The sequence below is a fragment of the Branchiostoma belcheri genome, unplaced genomic scaffold (assembly GCF_001625305.1).
Source record: "Branchiostoma belcheri isolate BF01 breed outbred unplaced genomic scaffold, Haploidv18h27 scaffold73, whole genome shotgun sequence".
In the NCBI taxonomy this organism is placed as follows: Eukaryota; Metazoa; Chordata; class Leptocardii; order Amphioxiformes; family Branchiostomatidae; genus Branchiostoma; species Branchiostoma belcheri.
In genome coordinates, this window is record NW_017804387.1 from 29,631 (window position 1) to 51,181 (window position 21,551).

At 42.7% G+C, this 21,551-nt stretch overlaps 2 protein-coding genes across 2 annotated transcripts in view; one reads left to right on the forward strand and one right to left on the reverse strand.

Moving 5' to 3' along the window:
• The first annotated feature begins 1,665 nt into the window (after positions 1 to 1,665).
• Positions 1,666 to 8,925, forward strand: LOC109485154. Its single transcript, XM_019788591.1, has 5 exons — positions 1,666 to 1,725; positions 2,774 to 3,828; positions 4,072 to 4,169; positions 4,412 to 4,518; positions 4,633 to 8,925. Exons 2-5 carry the CDS (start codon positions 3,115 to 3,117, stop codon positions 7,800 to 7,802), a joined length of 4,089 nt encoding a protein of 1,362 aa, XP_019644150.1. The 5' UTR covers positions 1,666 to 1,725; positions 2,774 to 3,114; the 3' UTR covers positions 7,803 to 8,925.
• A 513-nt stretch (positions 8,926 to 9,438) lies between these two features.
• LOC109485115 (dual oxidase 1-like) overlaps positions 9,439 to 21,551 on the reverse strand; it is a 55,147-nt gene continuing 43,034 nt past the window's right edge. The window contains 10 exon segments of the mRNA XM_019788547.1: positions 9,439 to 9,867; positions 10,509 to 10,637; positions 12,650 to 12,805; positions 13,525 to 13,683; positions 14,022 to 14,248; positions 14,727 to 14,847; positions 15,705 to 15,865; positions 17,038 to 17,087; positions 18,047 to 18,149; positions 21,451 to 21,518. Of these exon segments, the coding sequence (XP_019644106.1) occupies positions 9,745 to 9,867; positions 10,509 to 10,637; positions 12,650 to 12,805; positions 13,525 to 13,683; positions 14,022 to 14,248; positions 14,727 to 14,847; positions 15,705 to 15,865; positions 17,038 to 17,087; positions 18,047 to 18,149; positions 21,451 to 21,518 (1,297 nt within the window). The 3' untranslated portion in view covers positions 9,439 to 9,744.

The following is a 21,551-nucleotide window of genomic DNA, read 5'->3' on the forward strand; positions in this document are numbered from 1 at the left end:
GTATGTGTATATGTATATATGTATATATATATATATATATATATATGTACATATGATTAAAGATCCATAAACCATCCATAATAAGTCAACAATTAAATGTGTTGGTGATGGTTTTAGATAATAGCATTGTGCAACTTGTACTTATATTCCCTTATGTATGTATGTATGTATGCAAGAACACACAATTCAGCCTCTCGGCTGCCAGTTGTTCACTTGCAATAAACCAATTCCAATGTTAAACAAGAATTCCGACATTTCATACCTCCATGAAATATGGGCTTGATATGTAAATGTAAATTTCCTCTTTGCTTATACAAATTACCTCCGCATTAACATGACATATGCATCGTGATGTATGTTAACTTTTGATTAACTTACAGATGTCCCAAGTATGACATTCCCATTATTCACCATTAAGAAATCATAACTTTTTTTCATAAATTATGCAAATTAGCTCATCATTGGCATCATTCTTATCTGTTGATGTGCCGCCTGCCATAGGTTACATACATTACATGTATGAAAGTAGTATAATGTAAAACACTGTAATCATAGAATTTCCTCATTAATTATGCAAATAAAGTCCTCATTTGAATAATTTGCATTTAATCATGTACATCTTTCTCTCAGCTACCTACTCACCAAAAATTATGAAAATATGTTGTTCCTATCTGGACTTATTGGCTTTTAAACATTTCGCCAGAAAGTGCCCTGCAGTTCCAGAACAAGCTGCTAGGGGAACCAAACTCACATCACTTATTCCTGACAGGAAAAGCAATCTGTCACCAAAACATCAAGACCATAGCATGTTCAGGACAAAAGATACAAAAACCGGAAGTTCTGCTGCAGTACCAAGGTCATCCACCAGGAGGCCCATATTTGACCTTGACGTTTGTCTTCCTAAGACTTACCAACATACCAAATATCATCATAATCCATAAAGGCGTTCTGAAGTTATGCTGACCACAAAGTTGCGGAAACACACACAGACAGACAGACAGACACACACACAGACAGACAGACAGACAGACAGACACACCAAAAACAATACCTCCATTTTTCATGGATGTAACTATATAAACTATAGGATATCGAGCACAAGAGCTTATGTTATTAATTAGCAAAGCTGCGCAGTAGTTGTTTGAGTATTGTAATAGCTACGTTTATTTGCAAGTAACAACAGCCTACGTAAAGTGGTAGTATAGGCTCTATCTAGACAAGTTGTGAAGTAAGAATGAAAGGAAGAAAAGCTGAAGAGTGAAGATAACTGTGTATTCAACTAAAACTGAAATGAAAAAGCAATATTAATCTCTGTCGTGGAGACTAAGAGTAGCAATAAACTGTCCACTTTAGTCAATATGTATGTAGATGACAAACTACAATGTATGGAGTTAAGACTTAGCTACAGCCTGTAAATTCATGACCTACCCTATTTGCTTTGATTCATCAAATTGTATAAACATATATACTTATCTGTTCCTATATAAACATATATACTTATCTGTTCCTATGAGCACGAAATGATATATACCAAATGAATAAAAGAACCGAATAAAAAACAAGTTGATGGATGATGTTTGTGTAGAGCACACACACCCCACACCCCTCACCTTTTGGTAATAATGGAACCTTCCAGTGGAAACCCCCCTTCCCAGAAGCCCTTGCGAGGTACAAAAGGTGGACCACACCTGAGTACTTCCTCTTTTACTTCACACCAGGTAAAAGGTGGGTTCTTATAATATAGTAACTAGATCACTATATATTCACTGTGTTGCTGCTCCAGACCTGTCAGTGTCGAGAACAATTACAGTAGACTCTACCAGACTAACTACGCTGGTTATATAGGAGCCTTGTAGGTTTGACTGGCCGCGCAGTTAGAAACTACCTTCCGCGCACTGACTCCCCTGGTCAATTTTACTCTCCTTTTTTTCCAAATTCTACAATCCGTATTCCCGTAGAAAGGTCTGGTGGAGTTTAGAGAACCGTGAATGCTGTCCTGAGTAGACTAAACACTGGTGGGTACGACTGTGACGAAGTACTTCAATGAAGGCAACATTATATCCAGTTCAAACTTAACACCGTCAGATGCAACAACAAAATGTTTTAGATACGCGTGACACACATACACAGAACATTATGTACGTTGTCAATGTTTAAGTGAAGCTTGCAGGATTGGTGGAATCGACGCTGTGGTGGGCATAACAGGTAAATGTCGTTAACTAGTATACTTCCGGGTCTCAAGCCCACATATTACCATTGGCTGGGTTTTTCTATTCAATAAACGGTCCTATCAGTTAATTGCTTTAACGGAAAAGGGGGCCGAAAATATGGGGAATTTGAAAAATTACGCCGTTTGTAGTCTAGAATGTGCCACGTCATGTAGGAGAACCCCGGCCTTGGGAATCCCAGGTTGTAGTAATGGCGGGTCAGGGGTCAATGGGCTGAACCAATATCATGGTACACATACTTTCACTGTATTTTCTTGCAGATATTATGATTGTATGGCAATTATATAATGTATAAGTCGGATTTATGGAATTGAAAAAATGCATCAGATTTAACAATATTGCTCATGCATGAGTTCCCATATATGTCATTAGTCAAAGATTATAATGTACTGTGAGTCATTAGAAAAGCCACTTTTAGTGTCGATCAGTAGTTCCAGACCAGCTTTCCATTTGGCATTTGTATTTTAAAATAACAATAAAACGAATATGCGATAAACTGTAATTGGATGTCATTAGACCTTTTATTTTCCTTGTTCCTTGTTTAGGTCACCGACCAACCATGACGCCAAATGGGTGACCCGAGAAGTCAAAGGTCAAACCTGTCGTATGGGGATTTACCAAAAAACACAGTCGATGTGGTAACTAGCAGGTTAGTCTTTTGCATCGTGTTAACTATTGCGTACATGTAGGCACTCGGGGAACAGATTGTGAGCAAACAAACAAACAAACAAAAAACAGGCATGGAAACGGCAAAGACCAAGCTATCAGCAGTGGCGACGGAACTGAGTAAACTGGACAAGCGCTTCAGTGTTAACTAATATTGTGTACATGTAGGCACTCGGGGAACAGATTGTGAGCAAACAAACAAACAAACAAACAAATAGGCATGGAAACGGAAAAGACCAAGCTGTCAGCAGTGGCGGAAGAACTGAGTGAGTTGGACAAGAGGTTCAAAGATCCAGGTTCTGATCTGAATGCTGTAGAGAGGGAATACGCAGGGAAGTTGGTTCACGCCATCGGCAATGAAAATAAGGTTTTGGAATGTGAAGCATTGAAAAGTCTTGGGGATCTGTATCTTCACAAAGCAAAGATGAAGAAAGATAAGAAAGAGAATTTCAACAAGGCCTGTGCGCTGTACACAGAGCTATCTAGATACTACACCAGTGAGGAAGAGAAACAGGTTATACAGCGTCGAGTCAGATATGCAGAGAAATGTACGAAGCTGGTACACGATGAAATCTATGCAAACACAAAGACTGAGGATTCAGCCAACATCACATTGGCGGTGGCAGCGACACTTCAAGAAGAGGAAGAGAAGGTCAAGGCCAAAGAGCAGGGTATTGCAACCTTAATTGAAGGTTATACACGCGCCTATGTTAAAGCAATAGTAGAGCGAAATAAGCGTCTACAAGTAGAGTCTTTGAAGAGCCTTGGAGACCTGTACCTGGAGACGGGAAAGATTGGGAAGGACGAGACAGTCTTCACCAAAGCAGCAGGCCTGTACCGAGCGGCGCTGGACCGCTGTGAAGATTCAGACGGCAGAGAAACGCTGGAGCATCGCATCAAGTACGCAGAGAAAATCAGAGCAGAAGTAGAAATGGTAGGATGGCAAACTTGTGATTGTTTATAGAATCTTGTCGCTGTTTTACATTTAGAAAGTTGCCTGAAGTAAATAAGTCGATGAAAAAACTTTTTTTTTAATTTTGAATCATGCATTTCTTTCAATAAACGTTCAGATGTTGTTTGGTAGATGATGTTAGCTTCTGCAATTAATGAAAACTGGTGTTGTATTGTGAAGTTGAGTAGAAAGTATCCTGTTCGTACACAACAAATCTTATTACAGAAACGAAAAAAGACGAGACAACCCGGGAGCGGAGGGACCAGAAAAACTGTAGCGACTTCACATGGAAGAACCCATGGAACAAAGGAAGACCCTTACAGGTCTGTGATCACTTTAAAGTGTTAAATAGGGTTTATAGGTTGTGATATTGACAAACCCAATATTAAAAAGTCTCATATAATATCTATGACTGTATTTTAATGTTGTAAACACATCAAATCCCATTTGAGGCGATCGAAATACTATACGTTGAGTACACTAAACATTTAGGATGTAAAAATGAGGAAGATTTAGACATGTATATCCACTCATAGTTTGACATACATGCCATGTTTACTTTCAGTGCCTACACAGACCAGCTGCAGGAGGGCTGCAAGGCCCTGCAGACTGGAGACCTGGACACGGCAGAACGGCACTTTGCAGCTGCGCTCAGGACCGTTCATTTGAAAGGTGAGTCGGTCAGACTTCATAGTGGAAAGCTTTAATGCACCGTGACAATGTACTATATGTGTAGAAATAAGGACAGGATTACAATTTATGACCTGGAACTTTTGTTTGCAACAGATTCAAATACAGACCAGCACAGAAAAGAGGCAGAGCCCCTGTACAAGCTGAGCGATGTCTACCTGAAGAGAGGAATCCAGTCAAAAGACGGAGGAGACTTCACCAAGGCTGCAGCACTCTGTAACGCAGCACTGGTCAGAGCAAGGAAAGAAGACGGGAAAGGTATCAAACAAAGAGTCCTAGATATAACGAACGCATTTATCAAGCATGTGCTGAATGTCGACGAAAGTGTTGATAACGCTGAAGTAGAGAAACACAGATTGAGGCAGAAGGAAAGTCGAGAGTTTGTAGAGGAAGAGTTGAAAAGAATTGAAGAAGAGGTAGATCCGTACAGTCTCGATGATGATGATCCCAAGATAAGGGAAGTTGAGACGAACAGAGCAGAAGCAATCAAAAAACTGTTTGAGACACTCGTTGGTCATCGCAGAACGTTCATAGTTGGCCTTGTAGATGAATGTATAGAGGTAATGGCCCCCCCTCCCTGTAACTACGCCATGATAGGCCTGGGTTCACAGGCCACAGGGTTAGTAACCCCGTACTCTGATCTGGAGTTCGCCATCCTGATAGAGGAGGAAACAGAGAGTAACGTCGAGTATTTCCGCAACCTGACTCACTATCTACATCTCAAAGTGATCAACCTGGGAGAAACCATCCTCCCGGCCATGGCGATCAAGTCGCTCAATGATTTTCAGTCAAAAGACCCACAGGACAGCTGGTTCTACGACTCTGTAACGCCGCACGGGTTTTCGTTTGATGGAGCCATGCCGCATGCATGCAAAACTCCACTGGGCAGGGGCAAAACCTTTGAACTCATCCGCACACCGAGAAACATGACAAAACTATTAGAGGAAAACATAACGTTGCATCTGAAGAAAGGCTACCACCTCGCAAGTGTCCTTGGCAATGTTTCTTTGATCGCTGGAGAATGGCAATTGGCGGCTCAATACACCACTATGTGGGCTAAGCGACTGCAAGAAAACCAGGGGATCATTTCATCGCTAATAGCAAACACAATACTGACGGAAAATGCGCCTACGTTCAAAAGGCATGTTCTAAAAGCCAGCCTGTTGAATGTCAAGAAGGAAATCTATCGATTTTCAAGCATAACAGTGTCCTGTTGGGCACTACTTCATGGCATACAGCCAACCACAATCTGGGACACCATAGAGAACATGCACAAGAACGGAGTCATCAACAGTGAGAACGCGCATCACTTGATGGTGCTGGTCAGCATCTCAGCAGAACTGAGGCTGCGGACATACATGAACAACCGTGGACAGGTGGAGAACATGTCGGCCTTATCGTCAATGTCGTCAGGCACAGAAATAGGGGAGAAATTGAGGAATGTGTTCTACTTCTCCAATTCAAACCAGCTGATGAGATACTACTACACAGCGATGCCATTGCGATCCTTCATTTCAGAAATTAACGCAGGAGAATCACCAATGGAACCGTCCATTCTTTTTGATAATTCGTCAAAGCTGAAATCAGAGGTGTACGCAAGTCTGTGTGACTACCAAAATGCAAAGACATACACGGAGCAGGCCCTACAGAATTGCCTATCTAAATATGGAGAGAATGCCACACACCCTGACATCGCCGAGGCACTTGAAAGCTCGGGTATTGCTTTTGCACAAATCGGTGACCACAGAAAGGCCGTAGCCTATTTTGAACAGGCGCTGGAGATGAGAAGGAATATCCATGGCAAAGAGACTGCACACGCCGACATTGCTATGGCACTTATTGACTTAGGTACCGCCTGGAGTGACATCGGTGATCCAAGAAAGGCCACCATCTATTATGAACAGTCACTGGAGATGATGTTGGATGTCTATGGTAAGGACGGCGCTAACCCGTACTTTGCCGCGTGTTTCAACTACTTGGGTACGGCCTGCAGGGACCTTGGTGATCACAGACAGGCTGTTACGTACTACGAACACTCACTTAAGATGTGGCGGGCCATCGTTGGTGAGGGCAATGCTCTTCCCGACATTGCCATCAATGTGCTTAACAACTTGGGTGAATCATGGACAAACCTTGGTGATCACAGAAAGGCCCTCAGCTATAATGAACAGTCACTACAGATGATGCGGGGTATCTATGGTGAGAACACCGCGCATCCTGACATTGCCATGTCTTTGAACAATTTGGGGTGCGTCTTCAACCAACTTGGTGATTACAGAAAAGCGGCCAACTATCACGAGCGATCACTGCAGATGCGGCGAACTATCTATGGTGAGAACACTCCACATCCCAAAGTTGCTCACTCACTTAACAACTTGGGAGGTACCTTTCACAACCTCGGCGATCACGTAATGGCAGCCGACTATTACAAACAGTCACTGCAGATGTGGCAGAGTATGTATGGTGAAGACACTGCACATCCCGATATCGCTGCGGCGCTCAACCATATAGGTGGAATCTGGGCGAACCTTGGTGATCACAGAAAGGCCGCCAGCTATCATGAACAGGCACTTGAGATGATGATCAGAATATCCGGTAAGGATACCGCACATCCTGACATCGCCGCGTCACTCAATGGCTTGGGTAACGCCTGGAATAACTTGGGTGATCAAAGAAAGGCCATCTGCTATCACGAAATGGCTCTACAGATGAAATCAACGATTATTGGTGAAGGCACTTTTCATCCTGATATTGTCGCGTCACTAAACAATTTAGGCAATGCCTGGAGGGACTGTGGCGATCACAAAAAGGCTATCAACTACTTTGAACGATCTCTGCAAATGACTCGAAGCATGTTCGGTGACGAAAATGCCGATCGTGATGATATTGCTACGTTACTCAACAACTTAGGAATCTCTTTAAGTAACGTTGGTGACCATAGAAAGGCCCTTGCATACTACGACGATGCACTACAGGCGTGGCGAAGTGTCTTCGGTAAGAACGCTGACCATCATCATATCGCAAAAGTACTGAACAACCTAGGTAACGCTTGCATGGCCCTCGGTGATCACAAAATGGCCGTCAGCTATCATGAACAGTCACTGCAGATGAAGCGGAGAATTTATGGAGAGAATACCGCCCATCCGGCCATTGTCACGTCTCTTGGCAACTTGCGAAACGCTTGGAAGAGCCTTGGTGATCACAGAAAGGCGCATAGCTATTACGCACAGGAACTACAAATGATGTTCACTCTATATCACTCCTGAAATCGGTATGCTAAATGATGATGATGGCAACCCACGGTTAGAGCACTGCACATCATATTCTCACCCAGCTGTGACACTTTGAAACGATTGTCAGTTGTTTTAATCAGTACAAGAAAAGCTTAGTAGACACGACAACGTTAAAAAATGGTTATTATATACGGTATCATGTATACTGTAGTTGCCTCCACTTATCATTCCATTGTCCATTAGCCAGCCTTCGAAAGATCTGCTTGGAGATTACACAAAATGAGGGCATCTCATGTGAGCTGTTTTAGTACCAACCATATATATATCAGAAATGAGAGATAATCGCACAAATGTGTTGAAAAGTGGAAGTAAATTACAATCACACAAATATTTCTTGAAATAAAATGTCTCAGTTTTTATGCAAAATGTTACAAATGCCACTTTTAAGTTCAAAACCTTGAAATGCTTTGTCCCGGACAGCCTTGGAATTCACTGCACACAGAACTGATGACCTTCTTTTTGCAATTTTCACTGCTGTCACACATGAAATTAATCTGTTAATAACTTGTCACACAAATACATCACCATGTTACATTGTGGTTACAATATGTACAATGTAGACATTAATGACCAATTATTATTGGCTAAATAAAGACCTTTAAACAAACAAGTTAACGCTGAAGTTAAACATTGACATCTGCTCCTGCCATGTTATTAAAAAAAATGGAATTAGAATTTAGAAACAATAAATTGGTTCAGGTATTCCAGATTATATCTTTTCCTCGTAACCTCTATCTATTACACTAACGTGAATTTACAAATGTCTGCCACAGATTGTTTTTAGAATTTTTTTGTACTTTATAATAAAATTTACCACATATCTTAGCACTGTTTCTTACCAAATGACACTACGAAACGTCAGAAACCTCTGTTATCCTAAACATTTGTAAGCACAAAAATTGTTTAAAAAATCCACAAGACACACGAGCTAATGAAGTAATTATACAGTCAGAGAGGTTCTCTGTAACCTCCATGTTTCCCCTGTCACACATTCACGACCTTCCCCCGAGTATGTTTGGGGCAATCTGGCCACGCCCACCTTATAATATGATTGGAAACTAATTTGAGTCAAATTTGAGTCAAATTTGGCCTCCGAACACTGCTGATTGGCTGGAATTTTGCTGACTTACAGCCGAATACCAACCAACCATGGTAGAAAAATAGCTCTGTTAGCATTTAATTTAATATTTTAATGTCTTGGGGTGGTGGGACTACGGCGCACATGTCAACTTTGTATATTTAAACGTTAATTGTACCTTTTTTGTGTGTGGCGCTGTTAATATAAGTTGTTAACTTGAGTGCAGCGTCACACTGTCCTTGTTATGTCTTTATGTTTTGATGAATTAAAAAAAAAAACCATGGTAGAACCTCCCGACCAACCCCCGAATGTTTTAACCCTCAACAGTACACCTTCCCGGACTGATTAATCTGTACACTTGGGGTCCGCGCGTTTTTTGCTAATTTTTAGAAATTATCAACATGCTACCAGCTCAATTGTTTTGCACATTGATGTGTGAACCTCTGAGTCCACATTACGTACAAAAATCATACATTTTGACCTTTTCCTATTTTTTGGTGAAGAAAAGACAAAAAGAAGAAAAACCCCGATTTTTAAACATTTTGAAACATTCGGCAGCCGAATAACAGCCGTAATGGCCAGACGACCCAGCAGCCGACTTTGCCCAGACCGACCAACCATGTATGGTTGGGGGCGTTCGGCTGTAGCTAGCGTTCGGGAGGCCAAAGTTATAAGTGTGTGACAATGGATTAAAGTAAGAAAATACAGCGTTACGTGATTGTCCCAACATTTTCCCCTAGTACAAACATGTAGAAACTAGCAACACACATACGAGTACTGCATGTACGTTAGCAAACAATGGAAACAATTTCCAGCTCTCGGGCGGTGAAAAGTAGATCAGAAATTCTCGTAGTAGGAGACATAGTGCGCCATGTCTTTCTTGTTCAGTTGTGCGCATGCATCTTCGACATTCCTGGTCATGCCGGGAGGACCGCAGCTGAAAACTCCGATCTTTTTAACCTGTGGGAAGATAGGAAAAGATTTTATTTTACGTGTGCGGGAAAGGCGGTTACCAGCAGCGAGAGATCTTAAGAAATAGCTTCAGAAGATCCATAGGCTATCGTGTCTGGAACAGTCTACGATACCACAGTCTAATCGCAGCTAGTCCTTTCGGAGACAGCAAAGCCAGTATCAAATTGGCCAGACAGTATACATTTCCCAAACAGTTAAAAAAAAGGTACCAGTCCAAAAAAAAATGAAAGTACAGCAAAGAAAACATATAAAAACGCCTAGAAACTAGAGAAGTAACATTTGTAAAGCAAATGCATAATGTTTACCTTCGGACATGGTCTGCCCTGTTAATTCTTACTCAAACACATTCACATACAATGTACTACTAGTATATGGTGACAGGAGTAGAGCAGACCATGAAATTGCAACATTATGTTACTCAACACCGGTCACCATGGTGATAGACGTCAACAAATCATGTCATTGGTCAGGTCAGACGTTAGTGTTTGGAACAGAAGAGGAGAAAGAAACTGAGTAAAAACAATATGTTTTCCTTCGGTAAACATAATACGCCGAAATGAAGCAGAAGCCTAACCCCCGCTAGAAGAGTAGCAAGATAAGTGAGGAAACCCGGCATAGAACTATCGTACCTCCGGGTTCTGGTGCTGTATGGAGTCTAGCAGACTGACGAACTCGGGCCGGCCGAAGTGCGTGGTGGCCCGCAGGCCGGTGAACAGACTGCGCCCTGACAGCCGCTGGAAGTGACGCTCGTAGATGTACTGTCGGGTGAGAAATAAGCTCGTTTCAGACAGAAAATGAAGTACCGGAAATTCTATCAACAGTGATTGATATAATTCATAATGGGTTTGAATTTTTTTAAATATTGCAACATCTAATCACAAGACGTGGTGACGGCACACTCAAGCTTTTTCAACTTATATTTTGATTGTAGCTACTTGACGATGTATATATGTAACGTTATCTATATTCCATCCTTTTTTGTGACCTGTACTTAACCCGGTGGGTATGTGTGTACAATAAAGGTCTTCATTCATTCATTCATTCATTCATTAACGCCACCAGCAACACAGGGGACAATACAATACTCATTTTCACCTGCGCAAAGTGAGGAAAGTCGTGTTAAGTATGGCAAAACGTCGCACCGTGTCAAACAAGTACATGAAGAAGAATCCAAAGACCTCAGATCTCCCTGAAATAGTTCGTGTAAGGAAAACAACACCAGCTGCCAACTGTCATGGTGGTCATACTATAGTAACGAAAAACACCGAGCGCTACCAACTGTAGACAGATTGAACAGAACCGTATCCATTACAACCTGACCTAAAGGCCATGCGGAAACACAGACACACACACACGGACAGACAGGTATACCAAAACAATATATACGAGGGTGGATCAAAAAGTTCTCGGCCTCACCTAGAAAACGTCGTGGCAGAAAAAAAATTCTTACACTATGTTTCAACATAGTCCCCTCTAACTGCAATACACTTGGTCCAGTGATGTTCCGGGTTTGTTTTCCCCTTGTGGAAGAAGGTTGAATCTGGAGCCCCCAGATAGGGCTCACCCGCACTGATGACGTCATCATTACCATAAAAACGTTGACCACGTAAGTGGAACTTCAGTTTAGGAAATAGGTAGAAGTCCGAGGGTGCTAGGTCAGGTGAATTGGAAGGGTGGGGTTAGACCTCAAAGCCAAATTCGTTTGCTGCTGTCACTGACCCCTGTGCCGTGTGGACAGGTGCATTGTCATCACGCCAGCTCGGTGCTTTCCTCTCCTTATCTCTTTGATCGTTGTCCTCAACTGTTCCTATTCTGTTAAATAGTACTCCCCATTGATGTTTTAACCTATTCACAGGTATTCAGTCATGATTACTCCCTTGCTGTCCCAGAAAACAGAGACAAAACCCCTGTCAACGGATGAAACTCGATAAAACTTCTTGGGGGCCGGGAAACATTCTTCATTCATTGTTTGTTCTGTTGTTTTGATTTGATTTGGGGTGAAAGTGGTGAAACCATGTCTCATCTTGGGTGAAAAATGTTTTGAGGTAATTGCATGGATTGGACTGAATTCGTTCCTTGAAATGTCCAGCTTGTTTAACTTCTGATGTTCAGAAAACATTCTAGGCACCCACCTTACAGACAGGTTGCTCATCCCCAGGATGTCTGACAAAACATTGTGAACAGAGCCACAACACAGGCTAAAGACTCTGCTACATGTTGGACAGTCTCACATCTGTCATTTACTACCATGTGATGGATGGCCTCAACTGGATTGTCCATGGTGCTGATTTGTGGCATCCTGACATATGTTCATCTTTGGTGCTCACCTTGCAGCGCTTGTAGCTAGCAACCCACTTCTTTATAGTTGAATAAGAAGGAGAGTCATCACCAAGTGTCCTGACCATGTGTTCATGGATTTCCTTACGAGAAATCCCTTTTTATCGATATACATGATCACAGCACACGCTTCTGTTGCGGCCATTTTGTGATTTTGCCCTCACCCGCCCCATTTTCACGGGGCGTCACGTGCTAACTAATGAATATAGAAATTTGAATTTTTGTGTGCAGTGATGTAAGACATCATAGTATACAGTTATACTAAAGAATAGGAGTTTGCCCTTTATTTTCTAGGTGAGGCCGAGAACTTTTTGATCCACCCTCGTACCTCCATAACACCCCGGGTACCACATTGTTTACTTTCAGTAAAGTGAATGATAAAGATAGTGTTCTTCAAGTGCCAGCCTACAAGTTTGGAAGCATGTTCCCTTACCAGCATGGTTGTCCGTACGTCGAACTTCTCGAAGAACTGTGTGATGAAGATGTGGACGGCCACCAGCCCGCGCCGGTCCTGTTCCTCCACCTCACGGATGATGTCGATGAACCACTCAAAATGGCGCTGGGTCCGCGTCACCCACAGGAAGTACACCTAGCAACAGAGACAGTGACATTGTTTATTGTTTTGTTTACCTTTACGTTAGGTTTACCTTGCTTATTGTTAATGTTTACCTTCGCATGAAACATATTGTTATTGCTCAGTTTCTTTTTCCTCTTCTTCTTCTCCAGACAAATAAAGTAAATGGCTTGGACCAGACGTTTGCCACCATGGTAACTGGTGCTGAAGCAGACACCCTGTGGTGTTGGGTTACATTATGTAGCTAGGGTTGGAGGGGCTGGTCACAAAATAAATTACTATGAATGTGTATGAGTAAGAATAAAAAGTAGTTTGTTGGGCTAGACCATGTGAAGTTAAACATTAGGTCTTTGCTTTGCAAATGTTACCTTTCTATATAGTTTTTATCTTTATTTTTTTGCACAGCAGATGTCTAACCGTCATCGAAGTAACTTGGGTCTTCATGCAAATCTATAGCTTAGATAAAGGCCAAGCAGATCCGTTCGTCTCATAGATAAGTGTTTCTAGTCAATTAATGCATTAAATTTGTCTGTCCTTTAGAGTCGAAAGCACACGTATGTCTCCCATGACTTTGTTATCGATTTTGCTCAGTGCCTAGCCACATGGACCACTTCTAGGCACAAAACAAACACTCACTGAAGCAGCATCTCTTCTCTCTATGTCATAAACATTAAGCTTAGGCAAGCCTGACTTTAACTGACTCATGACAAATGGGCGGTTTTTCCTTAGCCTACCTTCTTGCAGTTCATGTTTGCTCCGGTAGAGGACAGGTAGGCCACGTCTTTCAGAATGGAGGCGAATGGCGTGATGCCGATCCCGCCGCCCACCAGCACGGCGACCTTGTACTTGTACCAGTCCTGGTGACCCTCTCCGAACGGACCGTCCAGGAAAATCTAGGCGATTGACACCGAGAGGAAACATTATACACTACCACATCGAGCGGCTAAACTAATGACAACATCCCCCAAATGATGATATTTTCTGCCTCTTGGACAGACAACCCAACCAGAGCCATTACAACCTGGCCTACGGGTCATGCGGAAACACACACACACACACACGGACACACACGGACACACACGGACACCCACAAACACACCAAAAATAATACCTCAATTTTTCATGGAAGTAAAAAGACTCCTGGTGTATGCAGCATCCGTTTGAGTATTAAGTAAAAAAAAATGTCCCGTCCCTTTCTAGTGCTATCTGAAACTTTTCTTATGTTCCCTACCTTCTGGGTCCCAGTAGAAAGGTTTTCAGGGTCGTATGTCCGACGGAGCTGTGCCGTCCATGGCCCGACCGCTCGCACGTGGACACTCAGGGTGCTCTCATGCGGGGCGGAGGTCAGCGTCATGGGGTGGTACTCGTTCGGACCCTGCTCCGGACAGGCTATGCGCACCCACTGACCGGACTTGTACTCAAAGTCGTCTGGACGTTTGAACTGGATGTTGGTCACATCTGTGGTTAAGGAATAGTTAAGTTACGACAAAGACAAAACAAGCTTTTAAAGGCACCCAATGAAATTTCAGGGCGGATAAAAATATTCTGGATGAAGGAATATGTATGATATCATTTGAAACACATTTTCGTCATCATTTCATACCTTTATTTACCAGCCTACGATATAGCCTGGGTGCCATCCAATTTGTAACAGCAACCCTGGACGGCTAACTACGAAACAAAACAAGCAACCTGACTAGTCTCACTGGGTCAGTCTACTGAGGAAGACCTGGTCGAAAGCTCTAGGTGAGAAAATTTACCTTGTGTTAGATTAATAGTTTAACACAAATGAACTTAAAACTTTAAACACAAATGAACGTTCATGATAGTAAAAGGACTGACTGACTACTCGTAGACTCGCCATACTCAATGGAGTGATATATTATGTAACACATATTGAGATGATACCAACTGGAAGTATGGCGGAGTACACCACCTGAAGGTAAGAGTTCCGTCTTGACGATGTCGACCAGCTGCCGCCTGTGACTGATGCTCACCAGCTTGTCCAGGGTAAAGATGATGGCCGGACCAACCAGATACAAGTGGAAGTTGGGGTTCTATGTGTAAGATGGGGAAAGGGAGGAAGAAGAAAGAGATAGACAAATACGTTATTATTAATTTATTTGTGTAAGGTAAAAAAAGAGACATTGTTAACCTTTTCAGAACATAATGTAATACTGAGTCAATACCGAAGGTATACATATATAAAAACAGATGACATTGTAAAAATTTGCCATGTTGGCCGATGACGCAGGTGACATTTTCGTTGGGTTTCGTGGGGAAAAAATCAGTGCAAAAGAGAAACCCCGATAAAAAAGCCTAAAAACACACAAAAAATACCCCCAAAACCCTAACCTCTGCTTGGAGAGTAATGTTTCATATTTTTTCTAGGTCCTTTGGATTCAGTCCCAATTAGCGATGTCCAACCTGGTGACGCCATTTGGCCACGTGATTTCATAAAAAGCTGCTCATATCATACACACTTGCTACCATGCATTATTATAAACTCTTGTTTTTACATATTCAAAACATTCATGGCAGCACTAGCTGACAAGTTCTATAGACAAACTGGTCAACTATTGTTTTGAATTATTTCTCTAGTATAAAGCGCATGCCATAATTACATTTTTATTGGAATTAGAGAAAATGACGTACCTTCTATCGTTCTAATATACGTAATGCGACCGTGCGAGTAGGAGAGTCTTCGGTAGAAGGTAGAACGATAGAAGATATGTCATTTTCTCTAATTCCAACAAAAATACAATTATGGCATGCGCTTTATACTTGACCAGTTTGTCGATAAAACTTGTTGGAAATATTACATCGAGGAAGGGGGAGGGGGTGGTCTTACGTCATATCCGTGACCGTTACTAGGCATTATGGGAAGTGTGAAATTGGTGAATGGTGTATGTACCTGGATGAGCCTGCCGCTGCCGTGCAGGACGGTGAGGATGAACAGGACGATGTACAGCTGGTGCGTGGCCCAGAAGGCGCTGAAGGCCCGCCGCCGGGCGTACCCCGTGGCGAACACGTAGATGATGGACACCACCAGGAGCAACAGCACACCGGTCACACCTGGCAATATATACATAATAATAATAACCTTTATTGTACATTCATGCCCTATCGGGCTAAATACAGGTGAACAGATGAAATAGGTAATATACATGTTTGTAGTACAAACAGCTCTAAAACTACTCTAATACAGAGGTTCGGCTTCTTCTCGTTTCTTAGTAATGTTAAAAATATAATTTGAAATGGGTTTGTATAATACAGGATGATCAAAGCGCATAAGAAGGATAATTTTTTGCAATATTAGACAAGTGTTGAAAGTATGGAAACGTACTTGTAATATATCTAAAAAGATCATTTCGTTCATTACTATATAAACTACAATCAATAACAAAGTGGACTTCATCTTCTACTTTGTTTGAGCTATATGTGCGTCTCACAACATACGATACACATAGAATCGCCTGGACATTCAGACTCACTGGACAAAGTACGAATCTTGGACACAGAACTGGACTTCTTTGCACGAGGGATTAAAGAGGCCATATACATCAGGGCATTACAACCATCACTCAACACTACAGAGACGGGCGGCGGCACAGACTTTCTGCAACCTATGATCCACTGCTCACGGAGTCACGTGCGTTATTTGCGTGACGTCACGAAAGCGGTGGATTGCTCATTCCTTGACAAAGGCTGGAGTTGTACAGTCCAAAATTTGGGTGAGTCCAATTTGTTGTGTTGGAAATTGCAGTTTAAACTTGCTTCATAATGATTTCTACCAACACAGATGAACTTTCAAGATATATGTGTGTGTTTGAAATGTCTGGAAGAGGGACTTGAAGAATCTGAGGAGGACTGGAAGGACCTTAGCTTGCCAGTTGCCGGCCCAGCCGGAGGTTCACACTGTCCAGGCAGCTAATATTGAATCAGGAAAAGCTACACTGATGCACTGTGCAGAAGGGAAGGGTATCCGGAGAAAAGAACTAGACCTGAGTCAGTTACAGATGTGCCCTATCAGGTTTAGACTGTTATTCTCGTATAGGACTGTTCAGCCTTAGACGAAGCTGTAGGACTGATATCGATAAAGATTTTACCATGGTCAATATTGACTGAAGGAGGTAATATAGGCGCACTTGTCAGTTACAAGACTCGAGACACAAGAAGAAACCGTGGTCATGAAATCGAAGGCAATGTCTCCTTGCTGTACAGGAGAAACAACAGGTGATGCTTACCTGCCATTGTTTGAAATGCCCACCAGTACCACTTCGGTGGTTGGTCAGATCTGAAATAAGAAAAAGCACACAGAGAAGTTAGATAGGTACAACCTCTGAGATCTAGATATGATTAGCAACGTGACAAAGTTTACTACACTTCTGCTAGCCTGGGTGCCAGCCCCTACGGCTAATGAGAGAAAACCCTTTCGACCAGGGAAGCCATGCGCCCCGCCAACCCCGATTTGGCGCCGTGGCTCTAATTATCTCTTCGCGTCCGCTGGCCCAAAGGGTTTTGGGCAGCCTGGGTTTGGGCGGCGGATACTGTAGCGGACAGTAGGGCTTCTTCCCACAAAAAATCTATCGCTTATGAACGCCAGCGTCTGGCACCCAGGCTACACCTCTGCTTGAAATTCTATAATGGATATGGACAACACAGGCGAACCTTACAACACAATTCTGAAAACATCGCCGATATTTCATAAAGCTACGGTCACAACCCGCCGTACGTGCTTTTTTTCCGTACGTTTTTGGGAGGCTACGTCTGCTACGTATTTTTCTGAAAACGTGGGGAAGGAGTGGCGTCGACGCACGTCACTCGCACGTCACTCGCACGGTTTCGCAAGGTGTAAGAGTGTGGTCTGCACGCCACGTTTGGCCGTGAGCGGTTGCGTGCATCGTACGTTGCGCAAGTGGTAAGTGAGTTGTACGTGCTTACAACTTACGATCTCTGTGCGATTGCAACTTTACCGTAAGGAGGCCGTACTCACACGTGCGTCTTTCGTACGGTACGTACGGGGTACGCGCGTCGCCCGTACTCGCTCGCACGGGTGGTGAATCAGTAGACCGCACGCAGAAAAAATTTTACATGCACTTCTACGTCGTGTCTGCGTGCTCCCAAATCCGTAGGATTCCGTACGGAGGCGGTACTCACCACGCACGGATGCCCTGCGTTTGCCCACGTTTTTGCACGTAGACAGCACGCAGAAGCACGTACGGCGGGTTGTGACCGTAGCTTACCAGTACGTACCCGTTGTCGAAGCCCCTGAGAGACGGGAAGAGACAGACCAGGTGGTTGAGCGGATGGACGGCGAAGTGGTACACGTTCACCAGGTGACCAAGCGTGTGGAGAACTGTGCAAGGAAAATTATATTCGGAAGTAGGAAACACACTTGAGGAGGTGTGTCGACACTACATGTGATACTTGACATATTGGCATTGGGTTGAATGCTTACTGGACTATTGAATAATTACCTTCGCCAAGAAGGTTATGTTTCCAGAGGCGTTCGTGTATGTGTGTGTGTGTGTGTGTGTGTGTGTCTGTAAACACGATAACTTTAGAAGGCCTTGGTGGATTGTCTTGATACTTGGTAGGTGGGTAGGTCTTGATGAGACCTCAAAATGATTAGATTTTGGACCTCCTAGCGGCTTGTTATGGTACTGCAGCTGCACTTCCGGTTTTAATATCTCATGATCTAGACATGCTAGGGTGACGAAATTTGGATGGTGGGTAGCTCTTGTGCTGGGGAAGAATTGACGTGAGTTTGGGCCCCCTAGCGGCTTGCTCTGGAACTACAGGACTATATGTTTGAAAATATTCAACTCAATGTAACTCAAGAACCGGTTGACGGATCGTCGTGATTTTTGGTATGTAGGTAGCTTATGTGATGCTTGATATAATTATTTGACAATTACGCAAATATGGATGTAATTTGCATAATTTATGGGGATATTCTATAAATCAGCTTCATTCCATGGTTGGACTATTGAAGCTTGTGACATTGGTAATTGAGAATAAGAGAAACACAGACAGATATTAATTATGTAAATGAGGACTTAATTTGCATAATTAATGAGAAAATTTTATAATTATGTAAAGATAACTGCCTAGAATTTCATACTTGTGGTATTTGAAAGTTAAGTGAAGGTGAACATCACTAAACATAATGTATTCAAATCAGGACCTTATTTGCATAATTTATGAGGAAATGCTAGAATGCCATTGTTTGTTAATATAAGACTGTCTTTTGGTTGAGAATATTGTAAGTAGCAGAAGTAGAACACCCCCGGGTTAGAATGGTACAACCCGCCACCCCCGGTGGTGAGTAGGCTAGTCCGCTAGAACCGGTTATATCCAGTTCAGTGTACCTCATGTTCTCTGAAGAATACATACAGATATACAGTACACCTCTCGTCTCCTCTCATCATTCCCTAACCTTGGGGTGGGGGACAGGGCGAGGAAATGGTACGTTACACTGGTGGCAGCTTCGGGATCATCTGGACCCGGCCAGGAGATCGGTAAGCCTGTCCCTCACCCCCGAACCAGACTTTGAGATGAGATTTGTTTTGCAACTTTTCGACGATGCCATGTGCTCCCGCCATGATGCGACCACACCGCGGGTGCAAAGTTTCGCGGGTGCAAGCCGGCGGTGAACTACCAGAGCAGGTCGAGTTTATATTTGTCGGACTCTAGAAGGAGAAGAAGTTCAGCTCCAACCAGGATGCCTACTTGTGTCAACAAAACCAACTCAGCAAAATTCCCCGATGGGACGGAAAACAACAAGGGACTGAAATGGTCACACCGAAGGACGCCCTGTCCTGACATTTAGCAGATGGTCGCACTACCACCAGACCTGACTGGACGACACCTTGAGACTGGAGGACAGTTTCGTGACTCAGTCCCGGGCCCACAAGCCCCCAGCTTAACCACTGGCAAGTTCTGTAGTCTACGGACCCCCCTCCCCCCAAGCCTCAATTCGGCCGTGGACAGCCGAGTCGGAAACCCCGACACTCCGTCATCCAGCCAGAGAGGTGGAGCCACCAGCGCTAAAACACAACGTGTTCTGATCATGAGTCCCGACCACGATTTTGCTGAAGGCGTGCAACACCTGAACTGAGCAGTTTAGTCTACCATCAGACTGCTACTGTGGTAAACATTGACAATCTATTCACGCGGAGAACCTGCCTCGCCAGGAATTAACTTTGACAGAGGTTGAAGACGAACCGTCTAGAACTTACACAGATTCTTTTTTTTAAATCTGTGTTTCTTCCCTGTCAAATTCTACCGTTGTATTTCATGTAGATCTGTCAAATGTACAACACATAGAACTGTATTCTCTTCATTATGTTTATGTGATGATATGTGTTGTTTATGTGATATTGTTAAACTTTAGTGTAAGCTTTTAGTGTAAGTCAAACTTTAGATAAGTTACTTGTTCTTGTGATGACATGTTTTAGGGTAAGTTTATTTGCTATTGTGATGACATGCTTTAGTGTAAGTTTTAGTGTAGGTTTACTTGTTTTTGTGATGACATGCTATAGTGTAAGTTTTAGTGTAAGTTAAGCTTTAGTGTAAGTTAGGCTTAAAGTGACGATATGTTTTAGTATATATGCGATAAGGATGTTATATTTCTATGATACTGATGTTTAACTTTTGATGATGTTTTGATGTATGATGATGTTTTGATGACAGCTTTAGTACAAGTTAAGCTTTGCATTTTGTTATGTTGAACTGTATACATTATAAGCTGTTCACTTCAGGAGAAGTTTTCTTCACGTAAGGGGGGAAGAGTGTAAGTAGCAGAAGTAGAACACCCCCGGGTTAGAATGGTACAACCCGCCACCCCCGGTGGTGAGTAGGCTAGTCCGCTAGAACCGGTTATATCCAGTTCAGTGTACCTCATGTTCTCTGAAGAATACATACAGATATACAGTACACCTCTCGTCTCCTCTCATCATTCCCTAACCTTGGGGTGGGGGACAGGGCGAGGAAATGGTACGTTACAATATGATAAAATGATATAATTCATGATTCTATTTGTTAAATCAGGGGGGAATAATCTATAATTTGTCAGTCATAAAGATTAACAGCATTTGGCGAAGGTATGAGATCAGGGAACTCTAGTTATTTAATGCTACTCTCTGAGTATTTAGAATAGCTATGTTTCAACGTGTTTCAAGAAGAGAAGAAGCAGTGATTAAGATGAACAATAGTACACATTGTTGCTTTAATACATAGACCTTAAGTGTTAAGCGTTAGAATGTAGCATTTCAGTGTTCTCTACTCCATGTTTTACATCCTCTAGACAATATATGATAATATGTGCATTTAGCCCATTTGAGCAGGAATATGCAATAAAGATTCATTCATTAATATAGGTGTTAAAGTTATTGTACCTACTGCTGTAGATAATCCAATATCATAACGTGCGTTTATCACTTGTCTCTCTTTTTTTTAACACTTGAAAATATAATAATAGTCCATCCATACGAGCTATGTGCCGGTTCTAGGAGTCTCCTCCGCCCGTAATGAAACCTAGAACCGGCACATAGCTGGTAGGGATGGATTCCAGGGTACATGACTGATGCCTACTGAGACGACGGACGTCGATGATGATGACATGACAAATATTAAGTAATTAACCGATTACTTACTTGTGAATACAAGTGCTGTGATGGCAACGATCTTGTGGAAGTCCACGGCGTAGTCAAAGGGGATGTACCTGTACAAACGAGGTCAGGTAAGAGTCAAATGC

What these genes read in the sequence shown, in the direction of transcription:
- LOC109485154 (XM_019788591.1), top strand. Translation starts at nt 3,115, where the DNA reads ATGGAAACGGAAAAGACCAAGCTGTCAGCAGTGGCGGAAGAACTGAGT. An exon ending in TCAGAGCAGAAGTAGAAATG is followed by an intron (nt 3,829 to 4,071) that starts GTAGGATGGCAA and finishes ATCTTATTACAG; the next exon opens with AAACGAAAAAAGACGAGACA. An exon ending in ACAAAGGAAGACCCTTACAG is followed by an intron (nt 4,170 to 4,411) that starts GTCTGTGATCAC and finishes GTTTACTTTCAG; the next exon opens with TGCCTACACAGACCAGCTGC.